Consider the following 20771-nt stretch of genomic DNA (forward strand, 5'->3'; position numbering starts at 1 on the left):
AGATGCACCTTCTCGACGCAGAGCATCTGCTGAAAATACGAATATAAAATATAAACATAAATGTCTAAGGCTCTCGTGGCAGGTGCACACTGAGACAGGGGAAGTGTGAATAAACACTCAGCTGGCACATACTCAAAAAATAAAATCTGAACTCTGCACCGGCCTCTAGGTCGCATTCAGCTGGAAGTTCTTGGCAAGGAGATCTCCAGTGGTGAGCTTAACCCCATGGCGAGGTGATGGCTTTATCAGCAGAGTAACTGGCCTCTGCTAGAGGGCAGAGCTGTCCCAAGAATGTAAACAATCACAATCAGGGATCAAACAGCATTAGCTGAGACACGTTTGTGCCGAGTGCGCCTGTTTGAGAAACCAAGCTTGTTGCACCCTCACAGACACTTTACCTAACCATCACAAAAAAAAAGAAAAAAAACTGTGCCCTGAACTTGCGCCACAGGTTTTTTTTTTTTTCTCAGAAGTCGCAAGGATCGTAGTTTCAAGGCACATGCATCTTCTAATTAGCGCTCTGCTGCAGTGGGCTCATGCAGGTGTGAGGGATGCTTTGTTGTGCTGAGTCTGACAGCGGCCCAGCATGGGGAGTTTAGCTAGCGGCCCGCACTGCCCGCTGGGGGCGAGCCAGTGCTGCGCGGCTCTGCGGGAGCTTGCAGCGGCTTGCTCGCGGATCTCCTCTGGAATGTACAGTACCTTCTGCACACCTGAAAACCCTCAGAGCCGAAAAAAAAAAGGGGGGGGGGGGGGGCGTGGGAGCCTTCTGAGTCTGTTCACGTGGACCCGACAGTGATTTGGCAGCTCACCGCGCTGCCATTGCTGAGGCACACCGTGCCCAGACTGGAGCATGGGGAAAGAGAGAGCGAGGATAAGCTGACTTTTCCTGAGCCGCGCTCACTCGGGTGGGGAGGGCTACATGAGCACCGCTCCTTATATCTAAAACACAGCTACGCCCCAATTCAAATTTGCCTACCGATAAGTGTGCCAAAACGTGAAATATGCTTGCATAATATGCAGCGGCAAAAACAAGTCCAGATCTGTGTTACATAATTCCGATTAGCTCTTCTTTTTTTTAATGACATTCAGCTTGACATTTCGGGCCGATCCTTCGGGATCAGGAAAAGGGAAAAGGCCAAATGGGGACCAATACTACCAAACTCCAAAATAAACCTATTTCTTGTGTGCCCTTTAACCTCTCAAGTCCCATCAACTCAGTGGGTCTGGTCAAGGCAGTCGTAAAAGTTTTTGCTCCGGGGTCCTGTATATTGCTTTTCCTGACCCAAGGAAGGCAATTGCTCTATTTTTAACATACGAGTCTCTTTCTCTGGGGAGTGACAGGGTTGGGGGGGTGGCAGGTCAAGCAACAAATCACTGAAGCAGAGACACTGACTCACAAATTGGCCCTTGAAGAGCTGGACGGAGAGTCTGGAAACCGTGGACGGCCATTAAGGATGAAGCACAAAGATGCCCAGTCTGCACAGCACAGACAGTAAGAGACACCACACACACAAAATAAGGTTCTGCCTCCACCTACATCAAAGACGCAAGTGTATGCATGTGCGTGTGTGTGCGTGTGTGTGTGTGTGTATGTAGTTGCCTTCAGGTCCACATTACATGCCTAAAACTAATGAACTTTCCTCAGGCAGATAAGGGGGAGATGAGCAGACAAAGCCTGGTCTTTATGGGCCACAGCCGAAAGACTCTCACCTGCGAAGGGAACACAGGGAGATTGTCCCATCACAGGGTGGGGGGTGAGGGGAAAGGGGGGGGCCCTGAAGCCAGAGCTGTCAGGCATCTTGTCTGTACAAACAGGTGCGACTGCCTACCTGTGCAGGTGTCAGAGGGGTCAGTCTGGCCAGAAGGGGACCTGAGAAGACTGCGCCTGTTCAAATCTGCAAGCAGTACATCTACTGGCACGCTGTGGCGCTGGGCTATGACCTCTGACAGAGGGCGGGTGAATAATCGTAAAGATAAACAGCACTGGCAATAAACAGGGTCACGGTTTTTTGCCATTTGTGGGTCATGTGAAAAAAACAAAAACAAAGTAGAGAACAGGTTTTGTTTCAAAGTGATGCAGCGCCAGACTGACACCACAGAAATATGTCTGACCGAGCAATTATCTCCCCTCTGTGATTACGGCATAGTTTAGTGTATTTCTGACGAGACGGTAATTTTGCGCTCTGCGGCAGCTTCCAGAAGATCACTGACAGAGGCGGAAGAGAGGGGAAACAGACACCAACTGTGCCTTTTTGTTTTGCAAGTTAACTGTTGGGAGAGCATTTCATGACCACCTTATTAGAGGGAAACGGCCACAAAGCAGCTGTTTGAAGGCTGCTCTAAATGACAGCCCATACATGTGATCGGTGCCGTTACTAGGGCCACCACATGACATCTCCGCTATTCGGTTCATTAAACACCGCACTGTTTATTTGGGCTCATGTCGTGGTAGCTATACGAGTCTCGTAACTCCCACAGCAAAAGTCATTCCCACAAACCCCACCCACAAGCCTTTCCCAGCCTTCCACATAGACATGGGTTAGAGGACAGTTAGAGGCTCCTGCTACCATAGGCCTCTTTGTGCAACACTGTTAAACAGCAATAACGCAATCTGTGTTCAAGTTTATATACACTAGATCATGAACCCACATTAGCACTGCCTGTGAACCTTTACAAATGCTGGGATTAAGCAAAACACACAAAGCTTGTCTTTCGTGCCGCCTTCAGCAATACAACAACTGCCTGTGTATCTTTGGAGCTCAAGTATCCATTTATTTTAAAACAATAATAAAGAAACTGTTCTGGAAAACCCAATTAAATCCTTTCCATCATGAGAACAGAGGAGGAAAAATCTGTGTACTTGGCCTGAAGAGGCTTGTAGCTTGGCCACTCAAGAACACCAAGGTCACAGCATGTTCCCTTCAACTGCCAACTGGCTGGCATGGCCGCTTTATTTATCTTCCGTATCTGCTGGCTTCTTATTGGCATTGTCCATTTCTGCATGTCCCATTTCAAACCATAACATTTCTCCCACACCAGCTCTGACAGGGTCCATGTCTCCAAGCCAGAAATCACACCAAGTGGTGCCACAGCAGAGTGGAAAATGTTTCATGGCGAGGGTGGGGATCATTGCAGATGGAAGATCTGAGGACAAACTCACTATTCTTATCAGTTGCAATGACAGGCCATGCCCAAACAACAGCAAATGAGATTCACTACTAATATACTTAATTATCAGCAGACCTTTCAGTTGGTACACAAAAAGCTCCAGTGTATATTTCAAAAGTACTCCCCACCCCATATAAAAATCCACCTGTGAAAAGCAAAATTTAATTTTTTATTCCTGCGAAGTGAATTGAGACCAGGGATTATGGCCAATATCCCTCTTGGAGTGTACATTGGCTACGGTCTCTGCCTGGCATTCAACGAGGGGATACGCTAATGAGGTCACCATGAGAGCCAGGAAAGTGGCATTACTCTGTTTACTGGCACTCTAGCAAGGAAGTGGCCATGAAGCTCTAAGAACCAGTATTCCAAATATGGCCTTTCTGACTTGGGCTGAAAAGAGTGTGATACCATCTGAAAACATGACAAAATGACACGAGAGAGAAGCTTAAAGTTCATATGAATCACATTAGCGCTTCACTCAGTTCTCGCTGGTAATAAAACATGGCCTTATCAGAGATTTACTACTATGATGTCACAGAGGTCCCTGGCCCAACACATTCCTTCCTGTTAGTTACAGAGTGGAAAATAGCATTTGTTGAAATCTTACAAACAGGCCCATGTCCAGATTGACAAAACATATACTTTTTTTTCCCCTTCCTTTCTCCCCCAACAGATAGCATTCTTCGACCAAAAAGAGTGTTCCTTTCAAAGTGAAAATAGTTTTATATTTAGTTGACCTTTTAGTTTTTGGGCTTGTGATTGTGTCTGGGCGCGACTCTTGGGAAAGGAACCCATCAGTACCCAGAGTCTCCGGAATATTTTTACCACAAAAGGAGAATTTCAGCCCTGTAAGATAAAAGAGCTGCCATTCGATACAGCCATGACCTTGTTTGTCTTGCATTATTTTACCTTTACAGGAAGGAGGAAAAAGAAATTCAGTGCTACACGGCGCTCTGGGCAGCAACAAGTGGCTCATTTTACTGCCTAATACCAACGAGACTGCTGCTGTCTTTGTGAATTTGCTCCACCAGTCAGGTGCAGCATATTTTACTTTTGTAACTGTATATTATCTACAAGTGCTGTCATGTAGTTGAGTGGTATTCTATCACTCGAGGTGTGTTCCACTGTCCATCAGTGAGTTTGAAGAGTCTTCATTTAATCTTAGCTCCTTTACAAGGTAGCCCATCTCAAACTCGCTCTTTGAGAAGGTGTGGCTGCAGGAAAAAGACGCGTGACAGAACCCTTCATCAGATGCCCTGTGCGGCTTTGAGAAAAAACAATTAGGCCCGTCTACGTACGACTCAACTCCTGACTTGTCAGACAGCTCTGATGACTAATGCTGTTGAGAAACAGTGACAGGAGCACCACGCGTGGGACTTAATGGAGAACTGTCCGCAAACTAGCCGGCAAAAAAAAATCTAAGGAATCCTTAGTCATATGTGTATGTACAGTATGCCAGTGTGTGCATGTATATATATAAGCGTGGGTGTGTGTGCGCACACACGTGCGTGTGAATGTGGGCTTTAAATCATTTAGGAGTTGGAATAGAAGGAAGTATCTTTAAAAAAAAACTGAACTTTGACTTAACAAGTTGGTGCATGTTTTCCCCTAGTCAGTGAAGTGCTCTTCAGGGCTTCAAAGACTATTAGCTATGTCAAGTGCTTCAATGGATTCCATCATGTGCAACAGCAGGCATAACACTGAGATTACATGTGGTTTAAAAGAATATAAAAAAACTTGCAGCTGCTTCAATTTAGGTGTATAAGTTTGAATGATAAAACAATATCTTCAAGGCTAATGTAATCCATTCTAAAGAAATGCACATTTAACATAAGGAGGACCTCCAAGCAGCTTTCAAACTATTTAGTTACCATTTCCCTTGGACTCACCACTGCACACAAAATGTATCCCTGAATGCACCTCCAATCCCATAAATCTTTCACTCTAATGTGATACACGTGATATGACATAATTATACCTCACTGTCAGAAGTGAAATAACTGTCAGTTACAGGCGATGGACATATTGCACGGTGGAATAGCACGCAATATGCCCATCGCCAAAACGTCTTTGTGCGTGCGTTTCTACACTATCTATTTTACAGTGCATATCACCGCTCACAATTTCCCATGGAATGGAGGGCACAAAAACACCGAGATAAACAAGACGGAGTCGGAGCGAATAAAGCTGCAGACAGTTTTCTAACTTCGCTCTCCAATTTCCTGCTTCTCCGAGGCCCCTCGGCGTAATAAACTGTTTGTTTTCGGAATTCCGGCACATTCAAGCCCTCTGATGACCCTTTTCCACCAAGCAACACCACAGGGCGGGTGCGTGCTCACGCTCGCTCCATCTCTTTCCCCCGCTGTTTGAAGCACACCCCGGGTTTGAATTAGGAAATGTAGCTACCGCGCTCCGCTTTCAGACCCCACACGCTCCATCCACCCCCCCTTTCCCAGCCCCCTCCCCGCTCGAGGCCCGAGGAGAAAAAGGAGCGACGCACCGTGCCCTCTCAAAGCAACCAATCTTTTTTTTTGTTTTTGGCCTCTCCCAGCAACATCAATTCAGGGGAACAGAGTCACTTTTTGACCTGCCCCTGCCCCCCACCGCACCTCTGTCTATTCAGCTGGTTCTCATACAGAATTTCATAGTGGGTGCGCGGACAATGCATGGTCGATTTAGGGATTAGTGGGCTCAACGGGCAAATGCTTGCATAAATTAAGTAGCACCGAAAAATGTAGTTTTGAACTTTGCAAAACCTCGAAAGCATCAATGGGTTCGCGCGTCCTGACGTATTTCGGCTTTGAAGTAGCTAGCAACAGCTGTTATTTAATTATTACTTTTCCCACTTTAACTGTTAGGCTATTGTAAATATCGAACAACATGTTTAGTTATCGTTTCGTAATTAGTCACATTTAATAGCAAAATCGAAAAAACATTTCATTGGAGGCATTAATCAAAGTACCAAATGTGCATTATTTTGTCAACTTTTAAAGGTCAAAGTGCCTTCGTGGAAGAGCTCAGTCCACGCATAGTGTTCACGTGCAAATGTGGAGATGTGCAGGACTGGACTGGCATCACCGTCATTTGTTATGGTATCAGCCATTAGACTTCATTGTGTGTGTAAAGATCAAAATAAACATAAAAATAAGATTTAAAACGAACGCTATAAACTCACCAGGTTCCGGAGCGACGATTCATCCAAGGCTGAATACCTTTCATCAGCCATTCTGACAGTCCCCACTACGATGACAGGTCACAGGTAGCTAAAACGGAACGTTGTAACGGTTACTTAGGACTATCCAGAATAATGCAGCAACTCAATGTTTTTATTTCACTATCCGAACAGCTGTCTGTTCGTGTTGTTTTTCCCTATGTCGGCCAACGTTATATTTGCATGAAATTAAACCCTAACCTAAAAAAATGGTTCCTTTCAGCTGCGGATTAGACTTTTCCGCTGAAATTACCCTCTGGTCATTCCCAAAACAACTCACTCACACAATTAAATTGAAGTCCCAATCCCAAGTGAAAATGTTAACCCCGCTCCTGATTCTCCCACGGTCTCTTCTGTGCTTTGGCAAGTCAGTATCGATGCGCGTCCATCAGGGACACAGGAATGTCCGGCGGAATATTAATTGTGCTCTTCTCCGCAAGACTCCCTTTCGTTCGCTTTCGTGCACACAATATACAAACAGGACCCACCTCAGCAGTATTATGGTAGCCTGCTATCTGACTAGCAAATCGGTTCACGGAGACAATTAGCTCGCTACCTTGATGGCAAGATAGCTAGCAAAAACTATGTGCTTTCAGTTTTCTTGTGAAATCCAAATTTCTTCACCAGAAGAACATCCCAAAATCACGCGTTACATCAAAAAACGTTTGATGGATTCACGTTGTACAGCAAAATTATTAACGTAGACCTACAGACAATCTCATTCGGACAGGAAAAGTAATCATATAGTCTGCCAGTCTCCCCACCTGCGTGTGTTTTAGGTAGATAGCTAATTTTGAGCTAGCTTGCTAGCTATATTGTATTATAAAACCGACCGGCGTCAAATATATCAGCGCAAAACCCCGTGCTCATATTTTATCTGGGACAACTCTAACACACTTTTGTTCTATATTGCCTCTAATTCGCCGACTATGTTTAATATATATATCTATGTCATAGTAATTTTGACCGCTCTAAGTTTACCGTTCCCAGGTTCCACGCTCCCGGCTGACAGTGTAGTTACCGAATCCAACACGTTGAGCGCGAGCTTCGAATCATCGCTTCCCACTCATGTAGCCCCGACCGAAGACCAGCCCCCCAAACAAGCTCAAGATCCAATCGGAGGCTACAAACCTCAGAACCGTGCTGACGTCTTCGGCAAACCGCGGCGCTCATTGGCGAGGGGGAATGGCTGGGAATGGGCGGCGAAGTTCTTTGGGAAAGCGGTCTGAACTTGTCAAAAAGCAGGTGATGTTGTATTTGAGGTTCGTAAAGCACTAGTGTTTTATTCCCGCCTTTAATATACCGTCTTCTCCTCCGAAGTTTAATAATTCTTGCAACAACCCATCCATAGCCCCATGGGGTGACCAATTTTGTCCATATTTACTGTAATGTCTATACAACAAATAACCCATGTAACTAAAATATAAAATCAACTTATGCTTTTAACCTACTCATACGGTCGGAGTACAGCGACGTCAAGCGTCTCATCCTTAGCGTGCTTTGCTAGGTGAACTGCAACCTGCCTGCGAAAACACAGGAGTGGGCGCCTACCAGTGGTCAACATTTCCCATTACAAATACTAAAAATTAAATTTCACGGTGCTTACTTAATGTGCAGCCCCGCTATACTGTGCATCTTTTTGGTCATCTAGACAACACTGATTAATCCAGCAAAATAATCGTAATGAAAAACAGTGGATACATATTCCAAAACCTGAGGCTGGCGCTGCGACAATTACTTTTTGTGCTGAAACTGACGCTCGTCAGGACGTCAAGGACTTCATTTCAAAGTGTGCTTAATTCTCATTTACGTTTCTGTGTGTATTATTAATAGATACTCAGAATGGCATATGTTGCGTTGTTGAATGTCCATGATCGGTTCATAATGACATCATTTATTAGGATAATGAAGTACGTGAAACATCTTAATGCAGCACATGCAGTAGATGCAATCATTAATAATACATTATAGATACATTTCTCATATTTGCTGTTATGTATCACATTTACATTGGTAAAGCACAGTAAATCAATTACACATTCTTTGTATTTCAAAGTGTTTTAATGGTCATCAGTTATAAGTAAACCAGAATACAATAACTATTAACTTTGCAAAATCAGGTATATTATACATGTTTTATAAGGGAATATTAAAGTAAATCTCCATTTTTAAATTTCCTCTATTCCTCTACACTGTAATCTGTATATTGTTTGCAACACACACAAATTTGTAATATAAAAGATCATTTCAACAAGTTAGGAATCACATAAAAGACACTGTTTTAGAGTATAAAAGGAAACTGTGTGACCCAAGCACAAGGCTGTTCTGATGCCAAGCAATACTCTGTGAGACACACACGCACACAGGTGGGTCAAGGGTGAGTATGTGTGGCATGAACAGGGGGAGGGGGTTCAGTCATCACCGTCTCCGTTCACCATCTCCTCATTCTTCTTCCGTTTCCACATTTCTCACTTTGGCGGCTTGGGTCTGATGTTAGCATTGGAATAGGTGAAAAAGAAAACACATTCACATACACAAATACAGACAAAATAGTGAGGCAATAAAATGAAGTTAAAGGGTGCCATAATTACCTTTGATGTCCCAGGGTTCCTCTGGGCCCTACGACCTTCTGCTCTCCCTCTGCTGGGGGTTGTGGAGAAATGACAGATTTGGTTTTAAAACAGCTGGCCTTTAGGAGAGGTCTTCATCATTCAAACCAAACACAACCCACAACCCACTCACATGATTCTCCTTATAATCACAAAGAGTTTAATTTTTTGAGTATTTGTTTTTAGTACTGACTTTTTTCCACGTGTATTTGAAAAGCCACTTTTGTCCTCAGAAAGCTTTGCTAATAAATGGGCTCCATAGTAATAAACACATGAATTTAACATTCTTATTTATAAATGTTCACCTTAAGACCCAGACATAGCTCACTATCCATCTCTAAGCCTATAGTTGTGAGTATGATAGGCCTTGTCCCCTCTCCCTGCTCCACCTCTGGGTGGGAGTATGTGGAGATGGACTGGGCTCTAGGCCAAGGTCATGCTCCCACATGAAAATCTGCATGTCTCTGGATTCCAAAGTTAACTGGAAGGTGAGAATTCTCACCTCTAACTGTTCACAACCTCAAGTAAAACAGCCAATCGCACGCAGTCAGTGTAATGTGTGACAAAATTTCTTTGACCCTCAAACACAAAATCCCACTCCAGCTGGACCCAGCTAATCCTGACAAAGTAATATCTATTTTAATGTGACAATACCAGTTTTTTTGATATTCTCTTGCACTCAAATTTAAAGGAGTTCTTCTGTCTCTCTCAAATACCCTACATGGAGGGTTATTAATCCCTTTATTTTAAACTCTTACAGTTGAAGAGGAGCATTTCCTGCCCACTATGCAGAGCCAAGAGTCCCAAGTAAAAATTGCCTTTTGAAGTAAAGCTGCCGCCTGAATTTCATTCCTCAATGAGTTATAGCCTGACACTCACATATGCCACAGTATTCAAAGACTAGAACAGAATTACTGGTCCATTCCAATTCTAGGGACATATGGGAACACACCAGATTTGCTCTCCATTACAAACTTCAAAATGTTTCAGGGTGTCCCAAATGCATTCCTCATGTACTTTAAACTATCACTCATGAACTCCACTTTGACAAGCAGAGAGTGTTGTTGGGGGAAAGTGAATAGAGAGCAGCGTTTACCCTGCGGCTACTACGGAGCTTGGCTTGTGTCCTTCGTCGAGGCGGAACTCCCGTGCGTTCCGGCCTCCCCCCGACTCCCTCCAGCTACGGGCCCCACTCCTGGCTTGGGTGTCAGAGTTGGTGTCCTTCACAGGGGATGGGAGAGCATCACGGGGCTGCGCCCTCCACATCTCCTTACCAGACCCTGCCCTCGGCCTACTGGGCGGGCCCCGCCCCACGGGCCTCTGGTTGGCCTCCTCCAGGTCCTGCTCCCCTGGATCCGCTGTGGGCACGCAGACAGGCAGGGAGGTTTTCTGCCATTCTGTAGCACTACAGTGATTGCATTATAGAAGTGAAAGAAGTCTTTTATCTGTTTTTTTTTCTCACCCTGGTGTCTCAGTCTCCTTTGCAGTCCTGGAGAGCTCCTCTCACTGCTAGCTTTGGTGGGAAATAGGGGTTTCTGTGGTGATATTTTATCCACTGAGTGAGCAGTGTTGGGACGTAGGTCACACTTGTCCTACAAGCAAGGATGAAAATTGAACAAAATGCAGGCTGCAGCCGCAGCGCTGGGTTTTGATCATTTTCTGTCTATGACAGAGCAGGCCAGACAGTCTGCAGTAAAACTGAATGTAAAACTGACTCACAAGTACTGTCATTGTTAATTCAGACAAGAACAGACTGATCCTGCACTGTAAAAAAAAAAAAAAAAACTTGATTCATTTCCTCAAGGTTATTAAATACCTGATGGTGAAACACGACATCCTCCTCTAGGGTGACTCCACAGAATTCACAGGGAATGAGCACGGTGCCCTCTACTGGACCAGAGGGAGGGCTGCAAGACAGTGGGGAAACTGTGCGAGGGTAGGCAGGGGGGCTAGGGCTGCCCGGGGGTGTGTACATGAACCCTCCCGCCCCGTGCAGGACCCCATCTTCAAAAAGTGGGGAGGGGGCTCGCTTGCTGAAAGATGCAAAGGCGGTAGCCGGGCTGCAGCTGGTCTGTGGGCCAGCACACGGAAAACAGACAAGAGCAAACAAAATATACTTGAAACTAGAACCACACTCAATATCCCTCAGTATCCTAACACAAGGTCCAGCCTACTAATGGATTCACTAAGAGACAAGCAGAACCACACTGAGAATTAAGCATCCCCTCAAAAAGTCCAAACAGCATATCTGTTCCTTTAATTATGCTGCTTTTCATGCTTAATTTAATATTTTCAACTTAATTTGCCCCTGTTTATGTGTAGTAGTCTGATGTCTTTTCCCTTAACAGGCGTAGTTCACATCATTGAATGTAACCTGAATTATGCTAAATTCTTATCCTCTTTATTAAACACCAGTTGTTTTTAGTCAGTATTTTTTCTTATGTTCTTGTTGTAATGAGCTAAGGTGTAAGTCACTCTGAGTAAGAATATTTACTAAATCGCATAAATTATTAAACTATTAGGTAAAGTGGAATCTGAGAGTTAAATACCCTGAGAAAAAACTTTAAACTAGACTAGACTTTGATTTAGATTTTCAAATAGACTATATGCCTATTTATTCAGAAACTGTAACCAAATGTTTGTCAAACTACTCAACTTAGTATAGAAATAGTGAATGATGTGATCATAATGTTTGCCTTCCCAGGAGATATGGTCTAACTGGTCAAGTTATTATAATTCCAGTGTTTGCATCTTAGGCATTCTATTGTATCTACAATCAAGGCACGTATTTGGCTTGTATTTAGAGTAAGTCAGTTATAAGGAAAAGGAAGGTAGCCACTGTGTGCTGCAGGTGTAAAGAGTCTGTATTGTCTAGAAGCCAAGCCCCCTTAGGAAGTTTCTGACTGTGCCGAGGGTAGGGTGGGGGAGCAGAGAGGGAGCTCCGAAAAACAAAAACATATACAGGAAGGAAGCAAGAGGGAGGAGTGTGCCAAACCACCACAGATTCTCTAGGAAAAGGGCTTCTGTGGAACTGTTTGAGCCTAGTGGGCCAATGTGACAACAGTCCAGCTTAAGAAGATTGACAGTGTGAAACAGAATGGCAGAGAAGCAGGAACAGAAATGCACCCTGACCTGGTGTAGAATGAGGTCCTCCTCAGGAAACAGCTCCTCACAGAACTCACAGGGCAACATCGCATCTGTGGCTGGGAGGTCAGAGAGAGAGATGAGGAAGAACAGAACAGCAGACAGGCTATGTACAGCCAAAACAGTTGCATCTGTTCCATTATGATTTTCATGACATACAAAAGAGTAGCAGGGTGTGTGAGCAAAAACTCAACAACCCCAACAGTTCTCAGCAATTTAACCCAATGTTGACATCACAGGATTTATGACAGTCATATAGACAGTCATATAGCCCCTTTGGGTGAGTCGGCCTGACCTGTTTGGTTGGGGTCCAGCGGTGTGTTGTTGTCAGGGGTGAAGCTGCGGTAGTTGTTGTTAGGGTGGGAGAGTTGGGAGAGGAGGGAGGGCAGGAATCCAGTTCCGGGGATTCTTCCAGGGCTGTCCTCCCAGGCATCAATCCAAAGGCCCCCCTGTTCTCCGTCATTCTGTAGGCTGAGGGCCAGTAGGTAGTCCAGGCTGGAGGGGTCGTCCCCCGGGGACAGACCCTCAGGCCAGGTCAAACTGTTGTTGTTGTTGCTCAGCTCTGTCTGCCGTTCTACGACTAAGGACAGGAAAATACATGGGAACGAAATTAAACAACTGGAACCAAAATTACTCCAGTGTCAGTGGTGCCTGTGAAATACAAACATTAACCTGCCTCTGTACATGTGTACTTACAGGTGATTGGGAGGGCAACAGAGTTTAAGTGTTTTGAGAGTGTGTGTGTGAAAGAGATCATGCAAATACAATTATACATTTGTGACCATGCATCGACATGTTGCCGTGACACTTACAGCGGTTAAGGTCAGTGTTCCTTGGTGCAATGTTTCTCTTGACTGCAAGCCCCGCCGCCCTAGTGCTGTTGTGCACTCTGACCTCTAGTGGCCGGGGTGGTGCCCTGCGGTCTGATGAACTGCTGTTCTGGAACCCCTGCTGGGCCTTGAGAATGTTCTGAATAGAGTTGGTCTCGAAGCAAGCCTCTAGTGCGGGTCGGTCAGCTTGGCCTCGGGCAGGCCGGGCGTTGTTCCTCTCCTGCGGTGGGGGCAGGGTGCCACAGAGCACCGGGTGATCGGCCAGCTCTCTCAGCATGACGTTGCACTTGCAGACAGGGCAGGGCTCTGTCCGTGTCCCACAGTACTCCTCATGCTCCTTGGACTGGCTAAAGACCAGCTCCAGCTCACAGTACTGACAGGGCACCAGGCGCTGGCTGCACTCAGACCTCTGCAACACCAGAATGACAGAGAGAGTTGGCTAAATCAATGACACATCATACACAGTCTAGTTACTTGTGGGTTAGTAAGTGGTTTCCCATTTATACCGGTTGACACTGAAAGCAGTGGAGAGAGATAAAGCTGATGGGAATTTGACAAACATGTAACAAATAATTATTTTTACGTATTTCCCCGCATTATAGAGAGGGTTACGTCTTTTCTCTTCAGATAATTTACTTCAGGGTAATCTCTGTGGTCTGTAATTAGATACTGTATTCCAGACCATATGAAGGTCATAAGCAGGAATGTAGATGGATAGCAAGAATCCATAAACAGCTGAGCTGTCAAAGTTACCAAGCTAGCTGAAAATAGGAGCTATCTTTTCACTTACTTGATAGCTCCTATTTTTATGAATCTGAATGATTTAAATTCACTGTCTAGCTATCAAGTTTCTAAAAAAAAAAAATTAAAAGTTCCATGACTGGAAGCATCACAATAATCCACATCATTGCCTTAAACAAGGGACTGGATGATAGAAAACCCCTTTCTTGCCATTTATGGTGTTCTCTCTCTGCCTCCTCACGGCCTGTGTCAGGGACGCAGACCTGGCCTTGTGATTACTGGTACATTTTCAGCAAAACAATGTTCACTTCTCAATTGCTACTGGTGTTCTGTGTGGATATGCGCATGCATATTTGTGAAATGAACTGTCTGTCCTCCAGTTGCTTAGTCTAAGCAAGGGATGAACCCATGCTTCTCATTTCTGTTTGTCTTCTATGATGGAAATCTGAAAAAAAAGCTCAATACTGTACCTTTCAAAATGATGCATTGCAAATCCAAGACTTTGTCCTTTTATAAGTTTTAAAGTTTTTCTAGCATACATTTAATACTGGTTGGATGCAGGGTTCATAGAGTCCAAACGGCTGATTCAGTCCAACACATGTGACACCAACTACACTTCAGGATCACCTAGTAGCCTGTACTAAGTGGGATACACTCACACACATGTGCACACTCATTCACACATACCTGGTGGGTCTCCAAGAGGCTTTTCTCAATTTTCAATCCACACTTGCACTGCACCTATAGAATACATATTTGATAATGAGGTCAAGGGAATATCCTAAACCAATAGTGCCCACTGCTTGTGACTTGAGGGTCTCAAATCCATTCTCAGATTGAGCAAGAAACTTCATTCAAATTGTCTTGGTAGCTGTCCAACTGCAATAATGGGCATGGGCATAATGTCAAATGTAAGCTGACACAGTCATTCTGCAAACAGGCAACTACCCGGTAAACAAATAATAGTGGTGATACCCCCCATGGTCTAAATTCTCATTCGGACTCAGAAAGCTCCATTGGTACGAATTGCCTGCGCATACAGTGTGTACACAGTGTATCCCCTGACCTGCACATGCTCCTGCTCCTTGTGCTGCTGCAGTTCTGCGTGGGGCACCGGCTCCTCACACTGATCACACAGAGCAATGTTGCGTCTGCAGTGGATCTCATGAGTGGTGAAGTTGGCCTCAGGGATGTCACGTTTGCTGTGGATCATTGAAGAAAGCTTAACGCACACAGACATGTTCAAAAGGGGAACTGAGTGGAGTGACACAAGACAGCTGTTCCAAGGAAATGGAACCTTTTGACCTACAATACAAAAAAAGGGGCTTTCACCCGTAAGTGGGAGAATCGGCCCATGCAATGCTTCTTCTCCATTCCAGAAATAAAGGCACACATCAATCGTCCCAAATATGAATGACTGCTGTCCTCAACATCATGCACAACGGTTGGACCATCAAGGACCACCTATTTTTGTGTGACTCCCCCAAATGATCTTTTACCCCCTCCTTACCAGTTGGTGCAGAACTGGGTACTTTCCTCAGCCATGGTCTGCTCAAAAAAATGAAGAACAAGTGTCAATCTTGATATAATAAAATGTGGAGTGAAGTTGTAATGTCTCAAAACCACATGAATCTTAAACTTCAGATAGCCATTTTGCACCGCCTGCAGTGTCTAATCCTCTCTGACTGAAAACAAGCAGACTCACTTGCTTCCTTGCTGCTACCTAACGTCTCAGCAACAAATAACCACAACAGGTGCTTCCCCATTGTAGCTGTAATTGGCCAGGACCCTCTTACTTTGAGATGTAAAAAAAAAAAAAAAAAAACTGATACTGGATAATGTAATTCTATCATCCACAGTATCCAGCTATGCAATAGTAACTTTCCTTGTTCAATGAGAGCTCTCGATTATCTTGCAAGCAACAAAATAAACACGGAAAATCACTCGAAACGCGACTTGCTGGCTCATGCAGTGTGTGATCAATATCCAGTTAGCACCTTCAATATATCGATGTGAATGACTCAGCTCGACTATATAAACTCCACAGGTTTATTAAAATGTAAAATTTATGGTAGTCATTATTCGATTGAATGTTTTTTGTTGTGTGTCCTGTGCGATAAATTACAGAGCGAGTTTAGGTCATATTACACTTATTAGCTATGGACTTAGCTAAGGAGCTATAGCGTTACAGTTACAATAAGGCTAGCTAGGCAACTCGGTCAACGAGACGGAGACGTACCTGAAATACGAACCTTGGAGCGGCACCACAAAAACCACAGGAATAGTATCAGCAGACAGGAGACAGTAGGCAGTCTGGCTGGCGTAGCAATCTGACTTTTTAATGCAGTGCGAAAATGCCCAGATCGAGTCACCAAATTACGACGGACAAAGAATGCAACGTCACTAGATAGTTCAGCAGCTAAATATATATTTTGATTTTAGTTTCACTTCTAGTTTAGCCAGCTACTGCTACGGAACTAGCCAACGTTAGCTAACACAAACTTGTCTAGTTGAATCCTCTCTTTTCATGGCTGTACAATAACGGAAATAGCCAACTGTGATCGTGATCAACTAGGTACGTTTCTTTTAACTCTAGCTAGCTAAATTATAGCGGTTTCTTACGACTGATAACATCGACGAGGATGCAATTTTGTTGCAATAACCCTTAGTAGGTTCATACGAGGAAGATCCCGCTAGCTAGCTAAAGTTGTTTCTTTATCCTCTCCATTACTGTCTCCCGGTTCCTGGTTAAGGTTAAGTTCTCCAGACAGACAGATCTAGCACAGCAAAACAACACAATCTCCACACACGGTTCAGCCTACCGTGTTTGCGGATTGGTCATATGTTGCATATTGAATGATGATTGGACGAAACTACAGTCACCTTAGCAGATAGTGACGCATGATGCATGGATAGAGAAAGAAGTGCTGGGGGCGCCCTGCCCCTGTTTCCCTTGCCTTGGTTGTTGCCTTGACAACTGGTTGCTGGGGTGCGAGGAGGTGGGGCGGGGCGATATTGACATATTAATAATTAATCACCATTATTACACGAGTGAAAATGAAAGAAACATTAGGAATGGAATAATTACAAATGGGAAAGGGAATTGTAATTAAATCTAAATTGTTGCTAAGCCATATGACCATAACTCTAACGCAATTCTAGCGCAGTCTAACATTTGGATAAAAAAAGGCTTCTTACAACACCCTCGATGTGAAAGTTTCCAAACCACATACATGAGGTGGTAGTTATATTTCAAAAATCAAGCACACCTGATGTTACTGTTTGGGAAGGACTGTGGCAGCTTGCAATACCGCTCCCATTAACAAGCTGTTTATTAGTGTTAGATATTAAACCTTGTGATTCCCAACTTTTCGTGTGCAGTACATGCATTGTGCCTGAGAAGAAGTGGGTTATCATGCTAGTATTAAATGCTTGCAAGGAATCTCCCTTTTTGGTGTTGGTTTGGTCAAATTTCAGTTTGTTCTGCCACAAAAAGCATCTGTTATTCTAGGTCATGCTCAGCTGTAAAGGTTTTAAAATAGTCATTGTTGAGTTGATGTATAGGGAGTTGATGTATGGGATGTTCAAACACCCGTTGGAACTGAGCAGAATATAAATCTCTGGTCCCAGTCTATGGCACAGCAACAGCATTCACTTACCTTCAGTCTATAACCAAACCAAATCTGTTTTCTTAGTCACCTCTTTTCTCTACTCAGGACCTCAGTAGTGGAACAAGCTCCCCACAGCAGTTAGGACAGCCAAGTCACTGTCTATCATCTGCCATGGACTAAAAAAAAAACCCATCTGTTCAAACCACATCTTGGTTCAGCTCAGTTCCACTCTCTAATTATTCACACTATATTCTTAATTATATCTGTAAAAGCGCTTTATCTTCAAATTCCCATTTGCACCTACTGTGGCACTTAGCAGAACACTGTATTCTATGCAATGATTCCTGCTATAGATTGCCATACTGATGATTCAGTTTCCTGTCTGCTATTAGCCTGACCTTGTTGAATGCACTTTTGTGAGTCTTATGTGAGTCTCTCTGGATCAGAATATCTGTTAGTAATAAAATGCTAATGTAACTGCAGGGCAATCCAAATCAAATGGATCATTTCACATTTGCATTGTTCTGGTTGTATTCTAATTATCCAATCGGAGTATTATATATGTTAATATGGCTTTCTGTAGAGCTGTTATTTTAACTCTATCAAGCAAGTAAGTTAGACATTATTTAACAAAGTGTAAGAGTAGCCTAATTTATTAGTGACTTATGTGCTGTGTTTACATCAAGATATGTATCAAGGTGTGTGGTTGGCTATGAACTTTAAATTAAATACAAGATTATAATAGTACATTTTTTCATATCAAATGTCACATAACCTAACTTAATTACGCAAGAACATTTCCCCTCCAACAATGACAAATGTCATCCAGTAGGGGGCAAAATTAATCTTTTCCCATGATAAATACAATCAGAACAAAGTGTTCTCTGTCTGATTCAGTCGGAACATGTGGGTTTTTTTTTTTCACAGGGAAACAATCCATCTTTTTAGATGTGTTAAAAACACGTTAATGCATTAATATATACTTGCACACCCAAAGAAAAATGTTGTCTGTTGTGTTTGCATGAAAATATGACAAGACAGAAATGATTTTGTTAACCAGTATATTTAGCCCATCTTGCACAACTGCAAAATACACTCATGTCATAAGAATGTAAATCTTACTTTTGCTTCTCCCTCAAACAAAATGTATAAAACGGAATATAAAATTAACACAGTCCTAAGTAAAATAGTATTGCAATAACTTCCTTCTGCTGGTGAAACTGTATTAGTTATGTGTGGCCATCCAACACACCCTTGATAGTCACTGACAGGGTTTCATTCAAAATGTTCATTCACTCCCTGCTAATCCAGGATTCACAAGCAGCAAGTAAATACATGATGACCTGATGAGAGATATGTAGATAGTGTGAGCGTGATTTGAAATACAGTCCAGTGGTGCTCTCCACACCTTGATCGGAAATTTGAGCTGCTGAGGGACGTAGGGATCTGGGCAGTCAGTGATATTGGAATGTAACAACGGCATTTAGTAACTAGCATATGACATAGTAGTAGTATGAAAGGTCATGACCAGAGTAGTGAAACACTTGTCCTGGAAGGCCCAGTTTCAGCTACTTTGACTTAAATACAAACCTAGTATTGCTTAACTCAAAGCTGTATTGATCATTTAGGTGTCTAGGAAGGATAAAACATCTTGGATAATGGTTCCCTGCAATTAAGCATTCTTCAAAGCCTTTCGCACACAGAAATGACTCAGAATCATTTCTAGGTTGATCATTTCAGGTCAACTTAAGTGCAGCTAAATATGGGAGAAAACATCTAGCTGTACTCAGCTGTCCCACAAGAACTGAAAATGTAGAATCAGCTCAATTGCTGAATTGGATGGATTTCCCTGCATTTCATGATTCCAAGCAGCCTGTGTGAATCTGATGTCTTCTAAATATTTGTGCCAATAACAGACAAAGCCAACCCCTACCATAAATATACCAGAATCTACATAAATCTACTCATAGATTTACCAGAACTGAATTTCCTCGAGTAACTTGCTAATGATTCAACTGATGATGATGACACACACAAAACGCAATGTGTTATGGGGTTCAGTCAGCATTATAAATGTCTGCTCTTAGCTCTTAGTCAGCTCATTTTGACTACTGTGTTCTATGCCAAACAACTCAAAGGTTAGAATCAAAGGCTGTTGTTTAAAAGTTCCATATTACATTCCTTATTGACTGTCTTCAACTAACTACACAGCATGCAAGGCTGTTTTGATTTCCCTTGCTTAAGAAAGTTAATTCTACACGTTCCCAATGCATGTTAATACAAATGTCAGGCAAAAAAGCTAAAAATCAATGAGTAGAAAACTCCACACGACATTTGTCTATTCATAACACTTTGGTGAGGTTATACCTATGCAATCAAACTGCTACAATGCCACAGAGATGATGTGAATGTTACAGTATGTCTTGACTGGATAAAAGTCACCATCTGTCCCATTTAAAGAATGGTTGCGCTAAGGCTAAAAATGAGGATACTTCTGACAGGGGAGGGAGTCATTATTCAATAAAAGGTAATTAAACCTGTGCTGCCCTGCATTAGATGCTAGTTTTCTTCTTTCCAGTCTGCTGTGTGTAATTACACAGCCAATTGAATATGGAAATCATGAGGAACCTGGTGTTTCTTGAGTATAAGAACATATTAAACATGAACTTAAGCATGGAGTTAAACTGTTGGCCAATTTACACAACATGGCGAGAAGGAGAAAAGTTTCATACAGATGCCATATATCCAGCCTGTGTTTGTAAAATTCTGACTTGTGTAATTTACAGAATGATCAAATTGACACTCATTTACAAAGTGGCAATGAGGGTTACACTGTAAATATCTTCCCTGTCGGAAGTGAACTGACAACAATCGGCTAAAAAAGAAGTTATGTGAGTTGAGGTATTTCATGCTATATATTTATGTTCTGACTGTTAAACTGTTGGCTGCAGTTCACTGCTCTGCCAGTGCAGAAGCTGTTGCAAACATCAGCCCTATCCCACCCTAGAACAAAGTGTTCAGAAACTGTTGAACTGTATACTCTGGCACCTACCTCCTTACCTGTTTAGCTTATAGGCAGTTCTGCCTCATGCTAAACACATAACTACTGAGTGGTGCTGATGACATTGACAAGACACAATGAAATAATTATTAAAAAGTAAGATGTGTACCTTTGTGTGAGGGCACAGGAGGCATAACAACATGTCTATTTCAATAAAGCATCTGTTTCCAGTTTTTAAACTTCTTAGTCATTATTGTACTTCAAATATATACATTAGCACCTGCAGGGTAGGAGTAAAACAAGCTTCATGGAAGGACATGTGTATGTCAGCGTCATTCCCTGATGAAGCTCAGACACAAGTCATCCTTCCCCACCTACCCCCTGATACTTTATACTCATAGGTTAACTGTACAAGGGCCAGACTCAACCCAGCCTTTCTGCAGTAACTTCTCCCTC

General features: G+C 43.2%; 2 protein-coding genes across 6 annotated transcripts in view; both read right to left on the bottom strand.

Moving 5' to 3' along the window:
• Positions 1-7414, bottom strand: part of smtnb (smoothelin b) — a 68817-nt gene extending 61403 nt beyond the window's left edge. For 2 of the 3 annotated variants that reach the window (XM_036528070.1, XM_036528068.1), the window contains exons 1-2: positions 7361-7414; positions 6344-6431 (exon numbers count right to left, since the gene is read on the bottom strand). In XM_036528070.1, the coding sequence (XP_036383963.1) occupies positions 6344-6394 (51 nt within the window). In that variant the 5' untranslated portion in view covers positions 6395-6431; positions 7361-7414. Of the gene's footprint in view, positions 1-6343; positions 6432-6663 lie in introns of all 3 variants that reach the window. The other variant, XM_036528069.1, reaches the window with a different exon arrangement.
• Positions 7415-8688: 1274 nt separating this feature from the next.
• On the bottom strand, positions 8689-16458 carry trafd1 (TRAF-type zinc finger domain containing 1). Of its 3 annotated transcripts, none has more exons than XM_036528083.1 (12): positions 15956-16458; positions 15214-15251; positions 14770-14905; positions 14391-14444; positions 12945-13371; positions 12428-12712; positions 12121-12191; positions 10805-11059; positions 10451-10580; positions 10085-10346; positions 8971-9022; positions 8689-8866 (listed from the first exon to the last, which is right to left on the bottom strand). In XM_036528083.1, exons 2-12 carry the CDS (start codon positions 15246-15248, stop codon positions 8822-8824), a joined length of 1752 nt encoding a protein of 583 aa, XP_036383976.1. In that variant the 5' UTR covers positions 15249-15251; positions 15956-16458; the 3' UTR covers positions 8689-8821. The 3 variants fall into 3 exon arrangements, with proteins under 3 accessions (XP_036383976.1, XP_036383977.1, XP_036383975.1); XM_036528084.1 differs by having other exon boundaries at positions 8971-9019; positions 15943-16458; XM_036528082.1 differs by having other exon boundaries at positions 15943-16458.
• Positions 16459-20771: the final 4313 nt, after the last annotated feature.

This window comes from Megalops cyprinoides, chromosome 4 (assembly GCF_013368585.1).
Source record: "Megalops cyprinoides isolate fMegCyp1 chromosome 4, fMegCyp1.pri, whole genome shotgun sequence".
NCBI lineage: Eukaryota > Metazoa > Chordata > Actinopteri > Elopiformes > Megalopidae > Megalops > Megalops cyprinoides.

Excerpts from the sequence above, each read along its gene's own strand:
- trafd1 (XM_036528083.1), bottom strand. The coding sequence starts at position 15,248 with ATGGCTGAGGAAAGTACCCAGTTCTGCACCAACTG. Across the intron at positions 12,713-12,944 it reads GAACACTGACCTTAACCGCT|TCGTAGAACGGCAGACAGAG; the intron begins GTAAGTGTCACG and ends TCCTGTCCTTAG. Across the intron at positions 10,347-10,450 it reads AAGGAGACTGAGACACCAGG|CGGATCCAGGGGAGCAGGAC; the intron begins GTGAGAAAAAAA and ends GCGTGCCCACAG.